This window comes from Rattus rattus, chromosome 1 (assembly GCF_011064425.1).
Source record: "Rattus rattus isolate New Zealand chromosome 1, Rrattus_CSIRO_v1, whole genome shotgun sequence".
Lineage (NCBI taxonomy): Eukaryota > Metazoa > Chordata > Mammalia > Rodentia > Muridae > Rattus > Rattus rattus.
In genome coordinates, this window is record NC_046154.1 from 254,326,568 (window position 1) to 254,341,879 (window position 15,312).

The 15,312-nt window shown below is 54.7% G+C and overlaps 1 protein-coding gene across 1 annotated transcript in view; it reads right to left on the reverse strand.

The window, feature by feature from the left end:
• Nucleotides 1–3,378: 3,378 nt before the first annotated feature.
• The window catches only part of Kiaa0930 (KIAA0930 ortholog), a 37,353-nt gene continuing 25,419 nt past the window's right edge, over nt 3,379–15,312 (reverse strand). Inside the window, exons 3-10 of the mRNA XM_032918966.1 lie at nt 11,775–11,897; nt 11,618–11,695; nt 11,191–11,292; nt 9,399–9,539; nt 8,629–8,820; nt 6,038–6,200; nt 4,989–5,147; nt 3,379–4,663 (exon numbers count right to left, since the gene is read on the reverse strand). Coding sequence (XP_032774857.1) covers nt 4,623–4,663; nt 4,989–5,147; nt 6,038–6,200; nt 8,629–8,820; nt 9,399–9,539; nt 11,191–11,292; nt 11,618–11,695; nt 11,775–11,897 — 999 coding nt within the window. The 3' untranslated portion in view covers nt 3,379–4,622. The remainder of the gene's footprint in view (nt 4,664–4,988; nt 5,148–6,037; nt 6,201–8,628; nt 8,821–9,398; nt 9,540–11,190; nt 11,293–11,617; nt 11,696–11,774; nt 11,898–15,312) is intronic.

Consider the following 15,312-nt stretch of genomic DNA (forward strand, 5'->3'; position numbering starts at 1 on the left):
GTTCAGAAAAACCCTCCTGGTCTGGTGTTTCTAGGGTAGTGACAGTCCTCTCAGACTGTCTCCACAGAAGGTCTAACGCCAGTGTATACGGTATATTAGGCCCTATTCTTTGTGACGTAAGTCATTTGGCATGTTTTAGAAACCCATATGCATGAAAGATGTGATGGCTACAAGCTCTAGAGTGAGCTAGCCAGATGCTCCCACCCCCATCCTCATCCCCACCCCACCCCCACCCTGCCTGCTCACCAGCCCCTCTTTCAGAGCTGCTCAGCAACAAGGACAGTCAGATGCCTGCCGGGATCTTTTCTAAACTCCCATTTAGGTTCCCAACTTCCATCTACCCCGGCCATCTTCCTGCTAATGTGATGGTTTTAGGGGGTTCTCTTAGGAAACTTTTGAGAGTCCAAACACTGCCAGGGTGTATTTTCATGGGAGCACAGAAATGAGCCCAAAATGCATCGTGTGATCAGCTTTGGAAATGCCCACACTTGTAGTTAGGGTGGTCACGATCCCCCTCCCAAGGTCTTCACAGACCAGTGTGTGAGACGGCTTCTATCCGCCCCAGTGGGTACCATTTCATAATGATATCAAAGTCAAGGTCATACCCTTGGTCTGCTATTTGTATTAACGTGAAACATGTATATTAAAGGAAACATAGAGATCGGGGCACTTCAAAGAAAACTCATTTTAAATGTCTCTAAAATGTGAAGCAATGTCTCAAACAAAATCATAAAGTCAACAGGCACTACAGAGCCTGCCTTGAGAGGCTTTCTGTTGGATACAGGTGTTCATGGAAAGCCACTCAAAATTTGCACACTAACACATTCGATGTGTGCTACCTCATGTCTTCATTGAAATGGTTTTTATAGAAATCACAAGTTTTGAAGTAGCAAAAAAGCAAAACATTTATGTAAATTCTCATACAATAATTTTGCATCTAAGTTTCCTGACCTACAAAGGAAGGGGCTGAGGTCAAAAGAAAGTAAGAAAGAGCTGAAGGGTGCACCCAGTCGATAAGAGTGCTTGCCCAGTAGCACAAAGTCCTGGGTTTTACTCCTAGCACAGCAGAAAGCCAGCAGGGTGGTAGAAACCTGTTAATGCCAGCACATGGAGGTGGAAGGAGGTTCATTAGTTCAAGATCACCCTCTGATGTACAGTAAGTTTGAAGTCAGCCTGGGCTACAGAGGACCCTGTCTCAAAAACAGACCAAAAAAAAAAAAAATCCTATTGACAGCTCATGGCCTGAAATCACCTTGGAATCAGATAAACTGTCCAAACTCCATGGCTTCCGCCATTTGTGGGGCTCTACCTGTCGCAGAGCTCAGATCTCCACCCCAGCCACAAGTCATCAAATCACTTAGCTTGTGTGGTGTTCGAACAGTGGCCAGTGGCTGTCCCAGGGGCTCAGAGAGAGGTTTGGGGTTTGTGTCAGTATCTATTCAGTGAAAACCTTTTAGGTACACCACTTCTCACCTAAGAGGGACAGGGCAGCACTCTGGCTACCTCCCTGGAAGGGCCAATGCAGATGCCCTAAAAGGCTACTTTTGTTCAAGCTCAAGATATTTATAGGTGGTCTCCAGCCCCCAGCCCTTCTTCAGGCCCAGCCACATGAGGCAGGACCTGCCGTGCCAGGGTCAGCAACTTCTGTGAAGCACGTGAACCCACGGTGCCTGTGAATTCAAGTCCTTTTGAGTGTTCTATTTATCTTTTAGGGTGGCTGTGTCCGGGGACAGTCCTATTTAATGATACAGAGGTGAGGGAACAAACAGGGAAGCTGTATGATGTTAAGACACAAAGATTTTAAAGGGGGAAAGGACAGCCAACATGAAAAACAACCTAAAACTCAAATCATCTAGAGTTATGGCCAGAAATTTAAAATCACTTACGACACTGCCAATATATAGATATATGTAGAAATAGACTGGACCAACTACATGGGCTGGGATGTCTTAATTTAAAAAAAAAATGTTTAAGACAGGGTCTCACTATGTAGCCCTGGCTGTCTTAAACTTTGCTATGTAGACCAGGCTGTCACCATGCCTAGCTTATTTATTTTTTTGCCTGTGTTTTAATAATCTTTGGCGGGGGGAGCCTGGGCTGCCCCCTGTATGCAGGCAGGGTGCTGGCAAGACCCCAGGAGGCAGGACAGACACTGAAGAAACTGGAAGGCCTCCTCCCAGGGACACAAAGCAAGCAGCACTCTGTTCTCAGTGTCCTGAAGATTGACACCTAGGTTTCCTCAGAACACAGCTGCATTGGAATTCCAGTAGCTCCTTGTCACTCTGTGTTGCGTGAGGATAGACATGTTCCCAAGAAAATTAAAGAAGGCCCCAGAAGCCAAACTGTCAACCCCAGGAGGATTCTGGGTACTTCTGCTGTCCTTTGTCACTCTGAGACAGGGTTTTGCTAGGTAGCCTAGGCTGTCCAGGAACTCCATCCTCCTGCCTCAGCTCCAGTGCTAGGATTGCATGCCTGTGCCACCACCAGGTCTGGCCTTCTGGTGTCAGAATTCTAACCAGTTCTCAGGACCTCTGAACATGTTTGGAACTCAAAAGTGCCCTCTGGAGAAAGGGGAATTGTGACCAAATAAATGTTTGGCTGGGTACGTGGGGACCGAATGGTTCAAGCCATAGACCTGGGCTTGGACCAAGTTTGCCACCTGCCGCTGTCCAGTCTCTGGGGTGCTTTCCCCCTCTACAAAGGGAGTTACGGTACCTAAGCAGTCAGTGTGCCCCACGTGCCACGCAGAGACAAGCTGCATGGCACACTCTACTGTCTACAGCCTGGGAAGAGCTTGTACTCAGTCCAGCCAAGGGTATGGCTGAGCTCTGGTAGAGGGATTCCCCAGAAGAGAAGCCATGGAATTGCAGTGAGTCTAGGACAGCCTCAGTCTTCCACAGAAGACATAGTTGGCTGTATTTCCCTTAAGCTAGAAATCCAGAGTGCTCAGACCACAGAATGGCCAGGTTCCTCAAAGTGGCAGGTCTGTTACCTCTCTAGAAACAACTATGGGGACAGCATTCTACAGGAGAAATGGCTATCCTAGACTGAAGGACCACACCCATAAGCCTGAGGTACTCTGGCATTCTGAGACAGGATGTGAATTTGCTTTGACGGTCAGAATCGGGACCCAGGTTCCAGCACAATATCCGTGTCTAAGCTTACGTACTAATCATCTGTCCCTTTGGAAGGAGTTATTTCAGAGCAGGCAGGAGAGGCAAGCTTCCTCGACACCTAATAGCCACTGCTAAGACCCAACTGAGCTATGCGGAATGACAGGTGAGCAAACACTGACCCAGCCATGCACTTGAACCCTGGAGACTTCAGTGAGGTAGGTGGTATCAGCCCCGTTTTACAGGTGGGCAAACTGAGGCAGAATGAAATGCAATAGCTCGCTTTTAATAACAACATACAAAATCTAGGGAAAGCCCCAAGTAGTGCCCACTCCCAGAGACCAAGGAATGGAACCAGATGGGAGCCCTGCTCCCGTGCCTGCTCTCCAGCCCCGAGGGGCTGAACTCTACATCCACAGCTGAGTTCTCTGGATCTGGGGCACTAACCCCAGCAGCAACAGGAGGCCCAGCTTCCAGTTTATTCCAGTTGGGTAGAGGAGGCCTCAGCTAGAGCACACTGCCAGGGTGAGGCTTGGGCTGATGACCCACATGGCCACTTGCACCTACCGAGGACAATGCAGACTCATGAGCAGCCTGGTCTCCTCTCTGCCTAGGACGCCAGGCTGAAGACAAGCCCAGCATGCTGATCAAAGCACGGGGCAAAGGGGACAGCACCAGCCTCGCTCTAAGCTCTGGCTCAGGGTGGTTCTGCCTACAACCTTCCCAGAAGGATTCCACCCCGGTCCCCATCAGACATCCCTCAGCAGAAGTACCCTCCCACTTTCCTTCAGAACTGAATCTGCGTCCCTCCGGAGAGCCGAGATCGCTGCAGGACGTCTCGGGGCCGGAGGTGTGTGTGTTGGCGGTGTTCTTTGGATGGAAGCAAAGGCCATTCTGGGGGATCGGGACCTGTCTGCCCAGCTGGAGGTTGAGACCCAATCTGGAGCTGGGCATAGGGTGAGGTATTCCCAGCAGACAAACAGCTCATGTCCCCTGACCCCCAGCTGGGACCCGCTGTGACAAGAACTGTGGGAGAACGAGGCTGGGACCGACTCTGGAGCTGAAGTTCGTCAGTACTGCATTACAAAATCTTCAACTGGCTTTGTGTAGGATGCGTGGACAGTGGCCTGGCACAGAGCCCCAGCAGGGGGATGGGGGTCGAGGTCGGGAGGTCTAAGAACATTCTGGAAGCTGGCAGCCCCCACACTCTATGATCTCTTGGTGTTTCTGGCCCTCTTTGGGAGCAGAAGGCCCTCAGAGATAGGAGAGGAGGCTGAGCGCGGGCACAGGGTGGGGGCAGAGCCAGCGAGGGAGGAGGACGGACGAGGCACTTCAGTTTGGGCTGGTGTTCATGGAGTCGGCCCTGGCCCCGGGAGTCGAGTGGCCCTGCCTGGCTGTAGCTCCGGTGCTGGCTTGTCACAGAAGACCCCGGTTGGCGGTGACAGGTAGGCACTTGGCAGCATTCCCAGGGCCAGGCAGGGCCGGGGCTCCGTGCAGGCTCCACACACACTAGGTCATCAAGATGGGTTTCTGCCGTACTTCCAGGATGTCTAGGGTGACAGGAGGGAGGCAGGTGGGGTGAGGACACTCTTGGGAGGGAGCCACAGTCACCACACACACCCACCGTTTCTGACAGGACCTCCAGGCTGCAGACAGCATCACCACCCTACCCTCCCGTGCCAGCAAAGGAGACGCACAGATGCAGAGGCCAAGAGAAACAAGACCCCATAGGGACTCCAGAGACAACACCCGACTGTGACCACTCAGGGCCAGTGAGGACCACGGGGATCCATGTGGAGGGAGGCAGCGGCTGGGGAAACCCCATCCTGCTGAGCCTGAGCAGGGGGGCTCTGCAGAGGGCTCTGCCCTGTGTACCTGTTAAGATCCGATGCAGCGGCAAAGTGACGTAGGTCAAGTGTGCATAGAGAAGGAAATTTCCATCAGCTCTGCTTAGCTTCAGCCAGGACCCGACCAAGGACCGTCCTGTGCCGGACAGGGACCGAGACCGCAGGTTGGTGGCGTTGTGCAGGTCGGCTGGAGAAGAGAGGAGAGGGTCAGTATCCCAGTGTGTGCCAGGGAGCATGGGGGAGGTGGCACCCAGACACCATGACTCCTCTAGACGATGCCACACTCACAGATGTTCCTCACCAATGCCCACACCCCCCAGAGCCCTGCTTGCAGGCCCTCAGAGCCTCCTGTCTGCCAGGGCCCACCCCTAAATGGGCCTGGCCAGAAAGCACTCAGGGTTCACCCCAGGGAAACCGTCCCTCTCCCATCCACTTCACATGCACATGGAACCATCATGGTCCAAGTCTGTGCTGGGAATGGTGAGAGATGCCGGACTTTCCTCCAAGAAACTCCCAACTCAGGCCTGAGGGCCATCCTGACCCCCCAACCCCACTTTCCACAGGACCGAGAGAGTGGCCACTTTGCCCACCAACCCCAGTTTCCCTGGTCCAAGACTGAGGCGTCCTGCCCACGGCTGAACAACCACTGGCAATGATGCCAGCCACTGGGAAGGAAGGTGAAAGGTGGAAGCGAGGGGGCACAGGGAAGGATCTGTGAGCCCAGTGACTCATGGGAGACCAGGACACAGAGGCAATAGAGAAGCTTTGAGGTTTACCCAGGACAGAAGGTTCTAGAAGGGGCAAAGCTGGCCCAGGAAGCAGAAGAAGAAGAACAGGGCCTCTGAATGTGAGGTGGGTGGACAGCCTGAGAACAGGGATCCTGGAGGCAGGCTCCTGCCTCATCTACACACAGCTCCACCCCCGAGTCCTGGTGCCGGCACTCTTCCCCCAGTGTGTATGGCTTTCTAAGTGCTAGTGAGTGACTGCCAGGACCAGTGGCCACACAGACAGACGAGTGAATGCAAGCCAGAACAGGGGCCATTCCTCTGCAGGAGCACAACGGGGAAGGCTGGTCACCTCCTCCGTCATCCTCTCGGAAGAACTCCTCGCTGTCGTTGGCTGAGTGTGATTTCTTCATCTCTGCGATGCGGTTCCGTGGCACCTTCCTCTTGAGGGATGGGGAGAAGAAGGCAGGCCGGTTGTTTCGCTCTGGGGTGGGCGGGGTGCTAAAGGAGGTCACCTGGGGACAAGGAGCCCAAGTCACAAAAGCAGCAGGAACACTGCCATGAGGCCCCAGTGCCGCTTGGATCCCGCCTACAAAGCCAGCCCAAGCAGGGCTGGTTATAGTCGCTGACCCTGCCTGAGGGTCAGCTGGCCTGGCTGAGGGGATGCTGGGTGCTAGAGGCTGGCCACACGCCCAGCAACCAGTCCTGCCTAAGGTGGGAGCAGGCTGCCAACAAACCTGACAGAGGGCCCCTCTTCCACATCTCGGCACAGAAGAGGGGCGTTTAAGTGCCAGTGACAGGCTGCTGGTGTGGTCTAAGCCTGGGCATGCTGTACCAGCCATGCCCTAGTGCAGCAGCTCCTGATGCCCATGTGACATCTGAGCAGAGAGGGCACACTAACGGAGGCCTTGACCTGCGTAAAGCCACCGGGACTACCCCAGGTCACCCTGGGCCCTTCCCTCTTGTGCCCAGCCCCTTCCACAAGTGCCCAGGCTAAGCAGCTCTCTGCCCGTCTCTCTCCTCCCTTCCAAGCACATTCAGTCCCAGCCACCAAGTCTCCACACTCACTTGAGGGTGAACTGGGCACAGACAGGCATAAGACATAGGTCCCTTGCCCTCAAGGAGCTCACAGTCTGCTGGGGGTGACAGACTCAAGTGACAACCACAGAACGCATGCTGGTCGCTGAGACAGAGAAAGGGAAGCACAGGACACGGAAGCACAATGGAAGAAGGGACAGACAGCCCATGAAATCAGAGTAGGCTTCCTGGAGGAGGTTGCTGCTTGAGCTGGGTCTTGAAGGACGAGTAGGAGTTCGCCAGGTGAAGAAGGGGGGGAAGGGCGTTCCAGGCATAGGGAACTTGGCCCATCCCCTCCCTCCTCCCCACGCAAACAAGAATCGGAGCAGCAAGATGAGCTGGGACCGAGACTTCAGGGCCCCATCGGCCTTCCCGTCATAGCTCCGACATCCACCAAAGTCCCGGCGGCTGCTGGGCTCCAGAAGGTCCTCCCTCAAGCCAGGGACGTTTTCAAAAGATAAAAAACAAATACCAGAAACCACAATACACACAGTCTGCATTTCTTGTACACTGGTTACGGTGACCCCTGAGGACAAGACAAGCCACAGTGCGGACATGGGCTGTGTGGGCTCGGGTCCTGTGAGACCTCATGGCTCCAGGGTTCCACAACCTCCCTCTCAGTCATTCTCACTTGGCAGATGAGAAAAATCAAGGTGTGGGTGAGTCTAGGGGCTCAACTGTGGGCACTCAGCAGACAGTACCCAGTAGTGCCACCCTGGGCCTTATCTGCACACACTCCAGCGTCCCAGTGCCACACAAAATGGGGCATAATCTGGCTGTCACTTGGGAGCTCAGAATCCACGTTACCACCATTCTAAAAGCAAGAAGGCCCCTTCCTGAAGTGGCATTTGAACACTTTACAGAACCCCAGTATTTCTTGGCTTTGCTTGGCTCATAAAACACACTAACTGTAAATGATTCCACAAGAAAGAGAAGGAGAAGCTCAGGAGCTAACACAAGCAACAGCCAGTCAGGCGCCATCCCACTTTGAGTCAATTCTCATCAGGTGCAGAAGGGACCACTGTGGCTGCCACTTGGGATGCCTCACAGGGCCACGCCCCATGCGAGGCCTTAAGTTGTGAGCGGTGTGCCTAGAGCCCCCACACCACAGGAAGCAGGTTCATACTTCACTTCTCAATGAGAAACAGAAGCTTAGAGAGAAAGAGACTCATCCGAGGTGGACACCTGAGCAGCAGGGCCCAGAATGCGGCTGCCCAGTCTCTGGGACAAGGGCTGATTCACAGGCCACTCTGGGTGGCATTTGAACACTGACTCCATGGGCAGAGCCCGTCTCACGCTTGAGTCTGGGGTCTCCTACATGGCCACTGACCTCAGCTCCCCAGTAGGCAGTGAGAGAGCTCAGAGAAAGCAAAGCTTGGTCCTCTGCTGAGCCCTCAGAGCTGCAGCAGGGGCCGAATCCGTCCACCTGCCCTTGGGATGCTGCCAACAGACGGAAAACCCTAAACAAATAAGGAGGCCCCAAACGAGTCACATGCTTGCTGCTGACCTTGTGTGACGACATGGGGGTCAGCTCTCCCTCATCCCTATCTGGCTCACTGCAGAACAGCTTATGTGACCACAGCTGCAGAGCAGGTCCAAGCAGGCAGTCGCCAGGCCCAGATCCTAGTCAACTTCTGCTCAGAAGCCTAAGACAGCCTCAGACAGCAGCTCAGGGATCAGCCATGGTTGGGTATGAACCTGCTGGATGACCTCCATCAAGGCACCCCTTTTCTAAGCCTCAGCCCCCACATCAGCAGTGGAGGTCAGCCAGTGAGATCTCCCTCACCTGGGGTCTGTGGGGTGAAGGTGCCACCGGAAGTGAACCCAAGAAACAGGAGGCCCCTCCCCCGGCTGTGCAGCCCTTACCCGCTCATGCATGGGCGAAGCTGGGCTTGAATCTTCAGTCCCATAGGGGGATGTGTCACCAGTGGACACTCGGCTGACTGCCATCTCTGCGTGGCCCTTGCCCTGAGGCCCCTTCATGCGCACAAACTCCATGTTGTTGTACTTGTAGAAGCCAAATGACATCTTCTGGGCCATGCGAGCAGCCACACTCACCTGGGCAGGTAGGACATGGCCTCAGTCAGAGCCGTGGGACGGACTTCACAGGTTCTCTAAGTATTACCATCTCTAAGGCCATCTTGAGGCGTCTAAGCCACAGGGAACCCCGTGAGCCCAACAAGCAGTCCAGTAGGCATGCAGTCCAGGGCCAAGGCTGTCTCGCTGCCCTGAACACCCAAACTACAGGCCAGGGCCTTAACAACAGGCTGCTCCTCCACCTCTGGCCTGACAGCACCCGCTGTAGGAGAGTGGCCAGTGTATCAAGGCTCCTTCTGCAGCTGGCTAATCCAAGGTTAGTTGTGGGAGTGTGTCCAGTACTAGGCCACAGATAGCAAGGGGCTGGTGGTAAAAGAGAGCCAATGTGCCACTGGCTGGCACTCACAAGGACACAAGAGGAAGGAGGTGTCCCCACCTGCACCTCAGACGGACACGGGTGGACTGGGATGAAAGAGAGAATGCAAGGGAGACTGTGCCCCCAAGAGTGGCTGCAGGAGCAGCAGGTGCCCTGATGTGGGGCGGTCTCATCAATGTAGGCCTGGGGGAGGGCACACACCCCTAGGTGGCCCTGCACTCACGCGGTTGTCGTACACCTTCTTGAGCGCCTCATAGCGGATGGAACCCTGAAAGATGACACCCTGGAACATGTTGGTTTTGTCGCTGGCCACCAGCTCAACGCAGACCATCTCTCCTTCTCCCACTGTCATGTCACTGAACACCTGAGGGCGGGGACGAAGAGACAGCGATATCATCAAACGTCAGTGCCAACACCCACACCACACCCCGACCTGGCTGAGGGGAGGGTGCTAATCACAGAGTGGGGGGCAACCTGTAATCCTGGTACTAGAGGGGCCGAGGCAGAAGGATGGAGATTTTGAGGTACATGGGGTTAAAATGTCTTGAGACAGGGAGCTGGGGAAGAAAAAGAGATTGGGGAGGAGAAAGGAGGCAAGAGAAAGGACAAAGAGAAAGGGGGCCGTGTACAGAGAGGACACTGAGGACAGGTCAGGCCACCAGCCCACAGCCATCCACTGTCCACCACCCCTCCTTCAATCTTTGGCACAGGTAGGAACAGCCTCATGGTGGAGCAGGGCTGTGTAGCAGCAGGGAGCTGGGCTGGAAAAGAGGCCCTGCCCCACACTGAGCCACTGGCAAGACCCTCATCTGACTTCCTAGTGTCCTTCAAGCTACAAGGACTATGGGACACTTGGGGATCTCCTTCAGCAGCCCAGTCAGGCCCACCTTGCTCAGAGCTTCACTGTCCAAAACTAATGTGACTGCCTTCCTGGCAGTAACTGGACACAGGCAGTGTGACAACATCCTGTCCACTTTCTGAGGTGCTGTTCCCATACCTGACATCCAGGTGTGAGCTTCAAGGTGAGAGACTCAGAGAAGATACATGTGCAGTGTGAGCCCAGGGGGACCACCTCACTTCCTGAGCCTCGGAATTTCCAGGTACCATACCTGTGGGGGCCCTGAAAACCATGCCCACCTTCATGGGACTTCCAAGAACAATAGTTGTCTCTGGGCAAGCACTAGGATCCCCAACATGCACACACACAAACACATCTCACACACACAAACACCCCATACACACACACACACACACCACACACATCACAAACACACACCACACACATCTCACACACACACACACACCACACACACACACACACCACAGACACACACACACATCACAGACACACACACATCACAGACACACACCACACACACACAACCCACACACACACACATACACATCACACACACATCTCACACATCACAAACACACACACACACACACATCACACACACCACACATACACACACACACCACACACACACACACACACACACACACACACACACACACACACACACACACACACACACACACACACACACACACACACACAGCCTTGGCTGAGAAGCAGAGCAGGAAGAGGGCAGCACCAGCCCCGACCCTTCCTGGCATCAGTGAATAATGTGTCTGCAGCACATTTTCCCAATACTGAAACAAACAAAGGCTTGGCCATAAAGCTGATGGCCCCTCCTCTCTAACACCCTGGGCAGGCTGGAAGCAGTCATTCCCAGCAGCAAATGACTCCTGGTCAGGCAGCACACTCCCACTCACCAGTCCTCGGGGCATCAGCCCTGACCCCTAAGTAGGTCAGGAGGTCATGACACTCACTGTACGATGAGTAAACCTAGGCAAGAACACGCTTGTCTATGTCAGCCACTGAAGTGGGGAGCCCCACTGGCTGTCATTCAGACCCTTCCCTGCTCCTGCTGCCCATGTCTTCTGCAAGGTCTTCTCAGCCTGGCACCCCCAGGGGTGGAAGGGGAGAGCGGCCTGGGGTGAGCACTTACCTCTTCGAAGCTGTCAATCATGAAGAAGATGTTGGGGTAGCTCATCTTGGACTCTTCTCCTTTGCTGTCCATGGGGTGTTTGCTGGGGGAGGCGAACACTTGCTGAAAGAAAGCAGACGGAAGGCTGAGAAGATGGCCTGGATGGAGGCCCAGAGCTACCACAGACACAGGCCAGGGGCCCTTGGTGCTCAGTCCAAAGACAGGGATGTGCTCTACGGGAGTCTTGAGGGGAGCTGGGTGCAAGCCCAGGACTGAAACCCTTAGAATCACCCTCACTTGGGTGGGAAAGTAAAATGTCCCAGGAGCAGGTAGCTGGAGGGTCTGGGCCGCTGGTGGGAGGACTGCTGACGGGAGGACTGCTGACTGGAGAGACTGCTGACGGGAAGACCACTAGCGGGAGGACCACTGGCGGGAGGCAGGGGCTCACCTGCGATTTCTTCCTATGGATGTGAATGTCACCCCCATCAGCACGCGTGCACACAGCACAGGTCACCATGTAGTCCAGCTGGAAGAAAAATGCGTGGTGGTGGGCAGAGGGACTGCCATCTCCGGCCCATGAGCAACCCTCATCACCCGCCCCATACCTTCTGCAGGATGAGGTTCAGGCAGACACTCTCCTCCCAGTCGATGTCAGGATCTCCCAGGCCTGGAAGCTTCTTAGAGTCTCTCCGGTACACTTCGACCTCCACCTCAGGCTCAGCCTCGGCCTGTGGCACAGGACACAGGTGAGACTCTCGGGGCCGGGGGCCACTGCACCAGGCTGATGGTGACCCACAAAGACCCCACCCCCATCCCTGGTACCATCTCTTTCCCTTGGAACCCTCATTGTCTAATCTGTACAATGGAAAAAGCATTTTCCCAAGTTCCCGATGACAGTAACATCTGTTGGGCTCACAGTGGCAGCAGAGGCTAGTCTACGTGTTTTACAAATTATTCACCTTTTATCTGCAAAGAAGGCACCATTAATCCCTCTGTAACTGATGAGGGTCAAACATGTTACAAACCTCACACCACACACTCATCAAAGAGAGACCAGAGCCCCATCGACCCCTACTCTAGGCAGGACAGGCATTAAGAACTCAGAAGCAGGGGCTGGAGAGATGGCTCAGAGGTTAAGAGCACTGACTGCTCTTCCAGAGGTCCTGAGTTCAAATCCCAGCAACCACATGGTGGCTCACAACCATCTGTAATGGGATCCAATGCCTTCTTCTGGTGTGTCTGAAGACAGCTACAGTGTACTCATATACATGAAATAAATGAATAAATCTTAAAAAAAAAAAAAAAAGAACTCAGAAGCAGTCTGTCCTGTAGGGGTCCTGAGCCCAGGGTCCTAACTGGACCCAGGAGGAATCCTGCAGGTTCAGCTCCAGGAGAGAACTGCCACCTCCTGCTGGGTAGCTCTGAAGCCACCTGCAGGGACACAGACCTGTTAGTGTGTGTGCACCTGAGGTAGAACTGGGCTCCACACAGAGGTGCCCCTGTGCGATGGATGGGATATACCACAGGGGTGGGACTCCTACCCTCCGCTGCCTGTGTTTCTGTGGGAATCACCCAAACTCAGGTGGGAGCCACCACGCTGCCTGCCTGGGTGGAACGCCACTCCTCTGATTGGCTGCTCAGTGCTTCACACTCATTTTGTTTACCCTCCTGCAGGAGAACCCACACAGGCAGGGCTCATCTGTGCCTGGCTCAATGCAGGGTGGGGAATGCCTAGGGCACAACTGCACTCCTTGGTGGGTAGGTCAGCGTATCCCCAAAATGCACAGGGAGCTGCTCAGACGCCCACACACGGGAGTGCAGGTGGGTGGCGTGACCACTCAGAAACAGCACACAGCAACCAGACTGGCAGATCACAGCCACCTATGTCAACAGCCACGGCCCCAGATGACTGAGAAGCAGTCAGGAGATCACTGCAGCTCTGCCCGTTAGTGCAGACAGGGATGACCCACCTGAGTGGCAGAAGTCCAGCTGAGGCCAGGGAGGGAGAGAGCTGCCTGCCGCAGACCAAGGCCCCTTGAGCACATTGGTCAGGCTGGGCCTCTGGGTCTGAAAGCTGGTGACCCCATATTCAAACAGACAAAAGGCCACCATCCTGGACACTTTTGCATGTGTATCACAATCAGAAAAGCCACCAGCTGAATGTGGTGCACACCTTTAATCCCAGCACTCAGGAGGCAGAGGCAGGCAATCTCTGAGTTTGAGACCAGCCTGGTCTATCTGGAGTTCCAGGACAGCCAGGGCTATGTAGTGAGACCCTGACTCAGACACAGAAGAAAGCTACCAAGGAGACTGAACGGTGTGGGACAGAAGGACCCTCAGCTCCTGAGCTCCGTTTCCCAAGTGGGTTTAGTGCGGTCTGAGCCCTAGGACGACTGAGGGTATCAATAGGAGGCCACCGGCACAGACGGAGACACACACAGATGCCAGTGTCCACACTGCCAAAGACAAAATGGGCTGCTGACAACAGGGAGTGTTTTGTCCTCCCTGGTGGCATAAGGAGATGGTGCAGAGAATCCGGGGCACACTGGTGAAACCAGGTCTGGATCCCCAAGGTGATCCTGGAGCAGGGAGTGGGAACTCCGCACTCCATGCCCACCCACCCTCCTCTGCTAGGCAAGGAGCCTAGTCGGTTGCCATGACAACAGTACAAGCAGGATGAGAAAGGGTAGGAGGTGGTCGGTGCTGCAGAACACTCCTACTGTGCAGATATGAGTCCACATCTCCGCAGCCCTTGTGATTCTTGGTGGGTTGGGGTTCTTGGCTGTACCTCCATTCTGCCCCATGCAAGCCCCACTATACACTGCTAGGCTGGAAAATACGTCCAGCATGGGTGGACTTGAGCCTTGCCTGATCCTAGGCCTGGCCCGCCAAGTCCTGTACCAGATAGCATCCAGTCCCCCCGGAATCCACTCAGAAGTGCAGGAGGCCAGCCAAGCACAAATAGGATGTGTGTGGGGTAGGGAGAGGATGGGTCCCCACTTCCCAACACCTGTGCAAAGCCATCTAAGCAGAAAGACTGGTTATTCTTGGTCTGACTCCATTGACACTTGGTGACTTCTCCCTGCACATATCACTCCGAGGTCACAGTGCTCGGCTGGCACAATGTCACAAACTGTCACCCACTCAAGTTATAGCACATCCTGGGTCAAATGAGCCAGGCTCCCCTCCCTGACCATGCAAGTCCTAGACCAGCTCCAGGGTGTGTCCCTAGAGCAGTTTTCCTACAACCCTGTATACAGATGTCACCTCTGTTGTGGTCCCCATTATAGGATGCTAGCTGTTTGCGCAGTGAGGGCTTCCCAAAGACAGTGGCCAGCCTGGGTCATTTCTGTGTCAGTGCTGGGGAAAGAGCCATTTCCATGTGGTTGCTACTTGGTGCCCCTGTTAGGTTCAGGCTCCACTGACCTCAACACCTACTAAGTGTTCACGAGAGCCGCAACACAGTCCCAGGGTCTCCTGCTGTACTCCCCATCTCAGGCCCAGGGCTGCATTTCCCAAGCAGCGCCCCTGCTGCACTTCTCTTCTGCCCAAATGCTGTCATCTATGCAGCTCACTTTCCTCTCCAGCCGGCCACACAGCACACACAGGCCTGTCCCCCACACCCTGATCTCTCCCAGATCTGCCACACGGGATCCACCCTAACAACAGTGCCTCACATGTGCCTGTCCCGAGATTGACACGATGGAGCCTCTGGAGCCAGAGGTGATGTCCACAGTCCTGCTGCTCCAGGGGCCTTTCCCGGAGGTAAACATCGGATGAATGTGGTGCCCACACCCAGGATGTACTGGGGCTACTTCACCAGAGCACAGAGGCTCCGAGCACCTGTCTCTTCCTGCCGACAGCACATGTGGTCACATCAACCCCAAACATCCCAGCCTCTATGCATCTGACAGGGGGCTTAGCCCTTACAGACCATCTGTTGCAAGTCCCAGAGATGTGTGGGTCTGGGCCACAGCTGTACTATTGACCAGGAGAGCTGGACTCGAACTGCATATCACACAGGAAGGGTGTAGGGGGCAGGACTGAGGAGCCCAGGGGTAGCCTCCCTCTTGAGAAGATTCCCGCCTCTCATTGGTGCCACTAGCAAGAGCTGCAGATGAACCCACCAATCAGGTCTCAGCT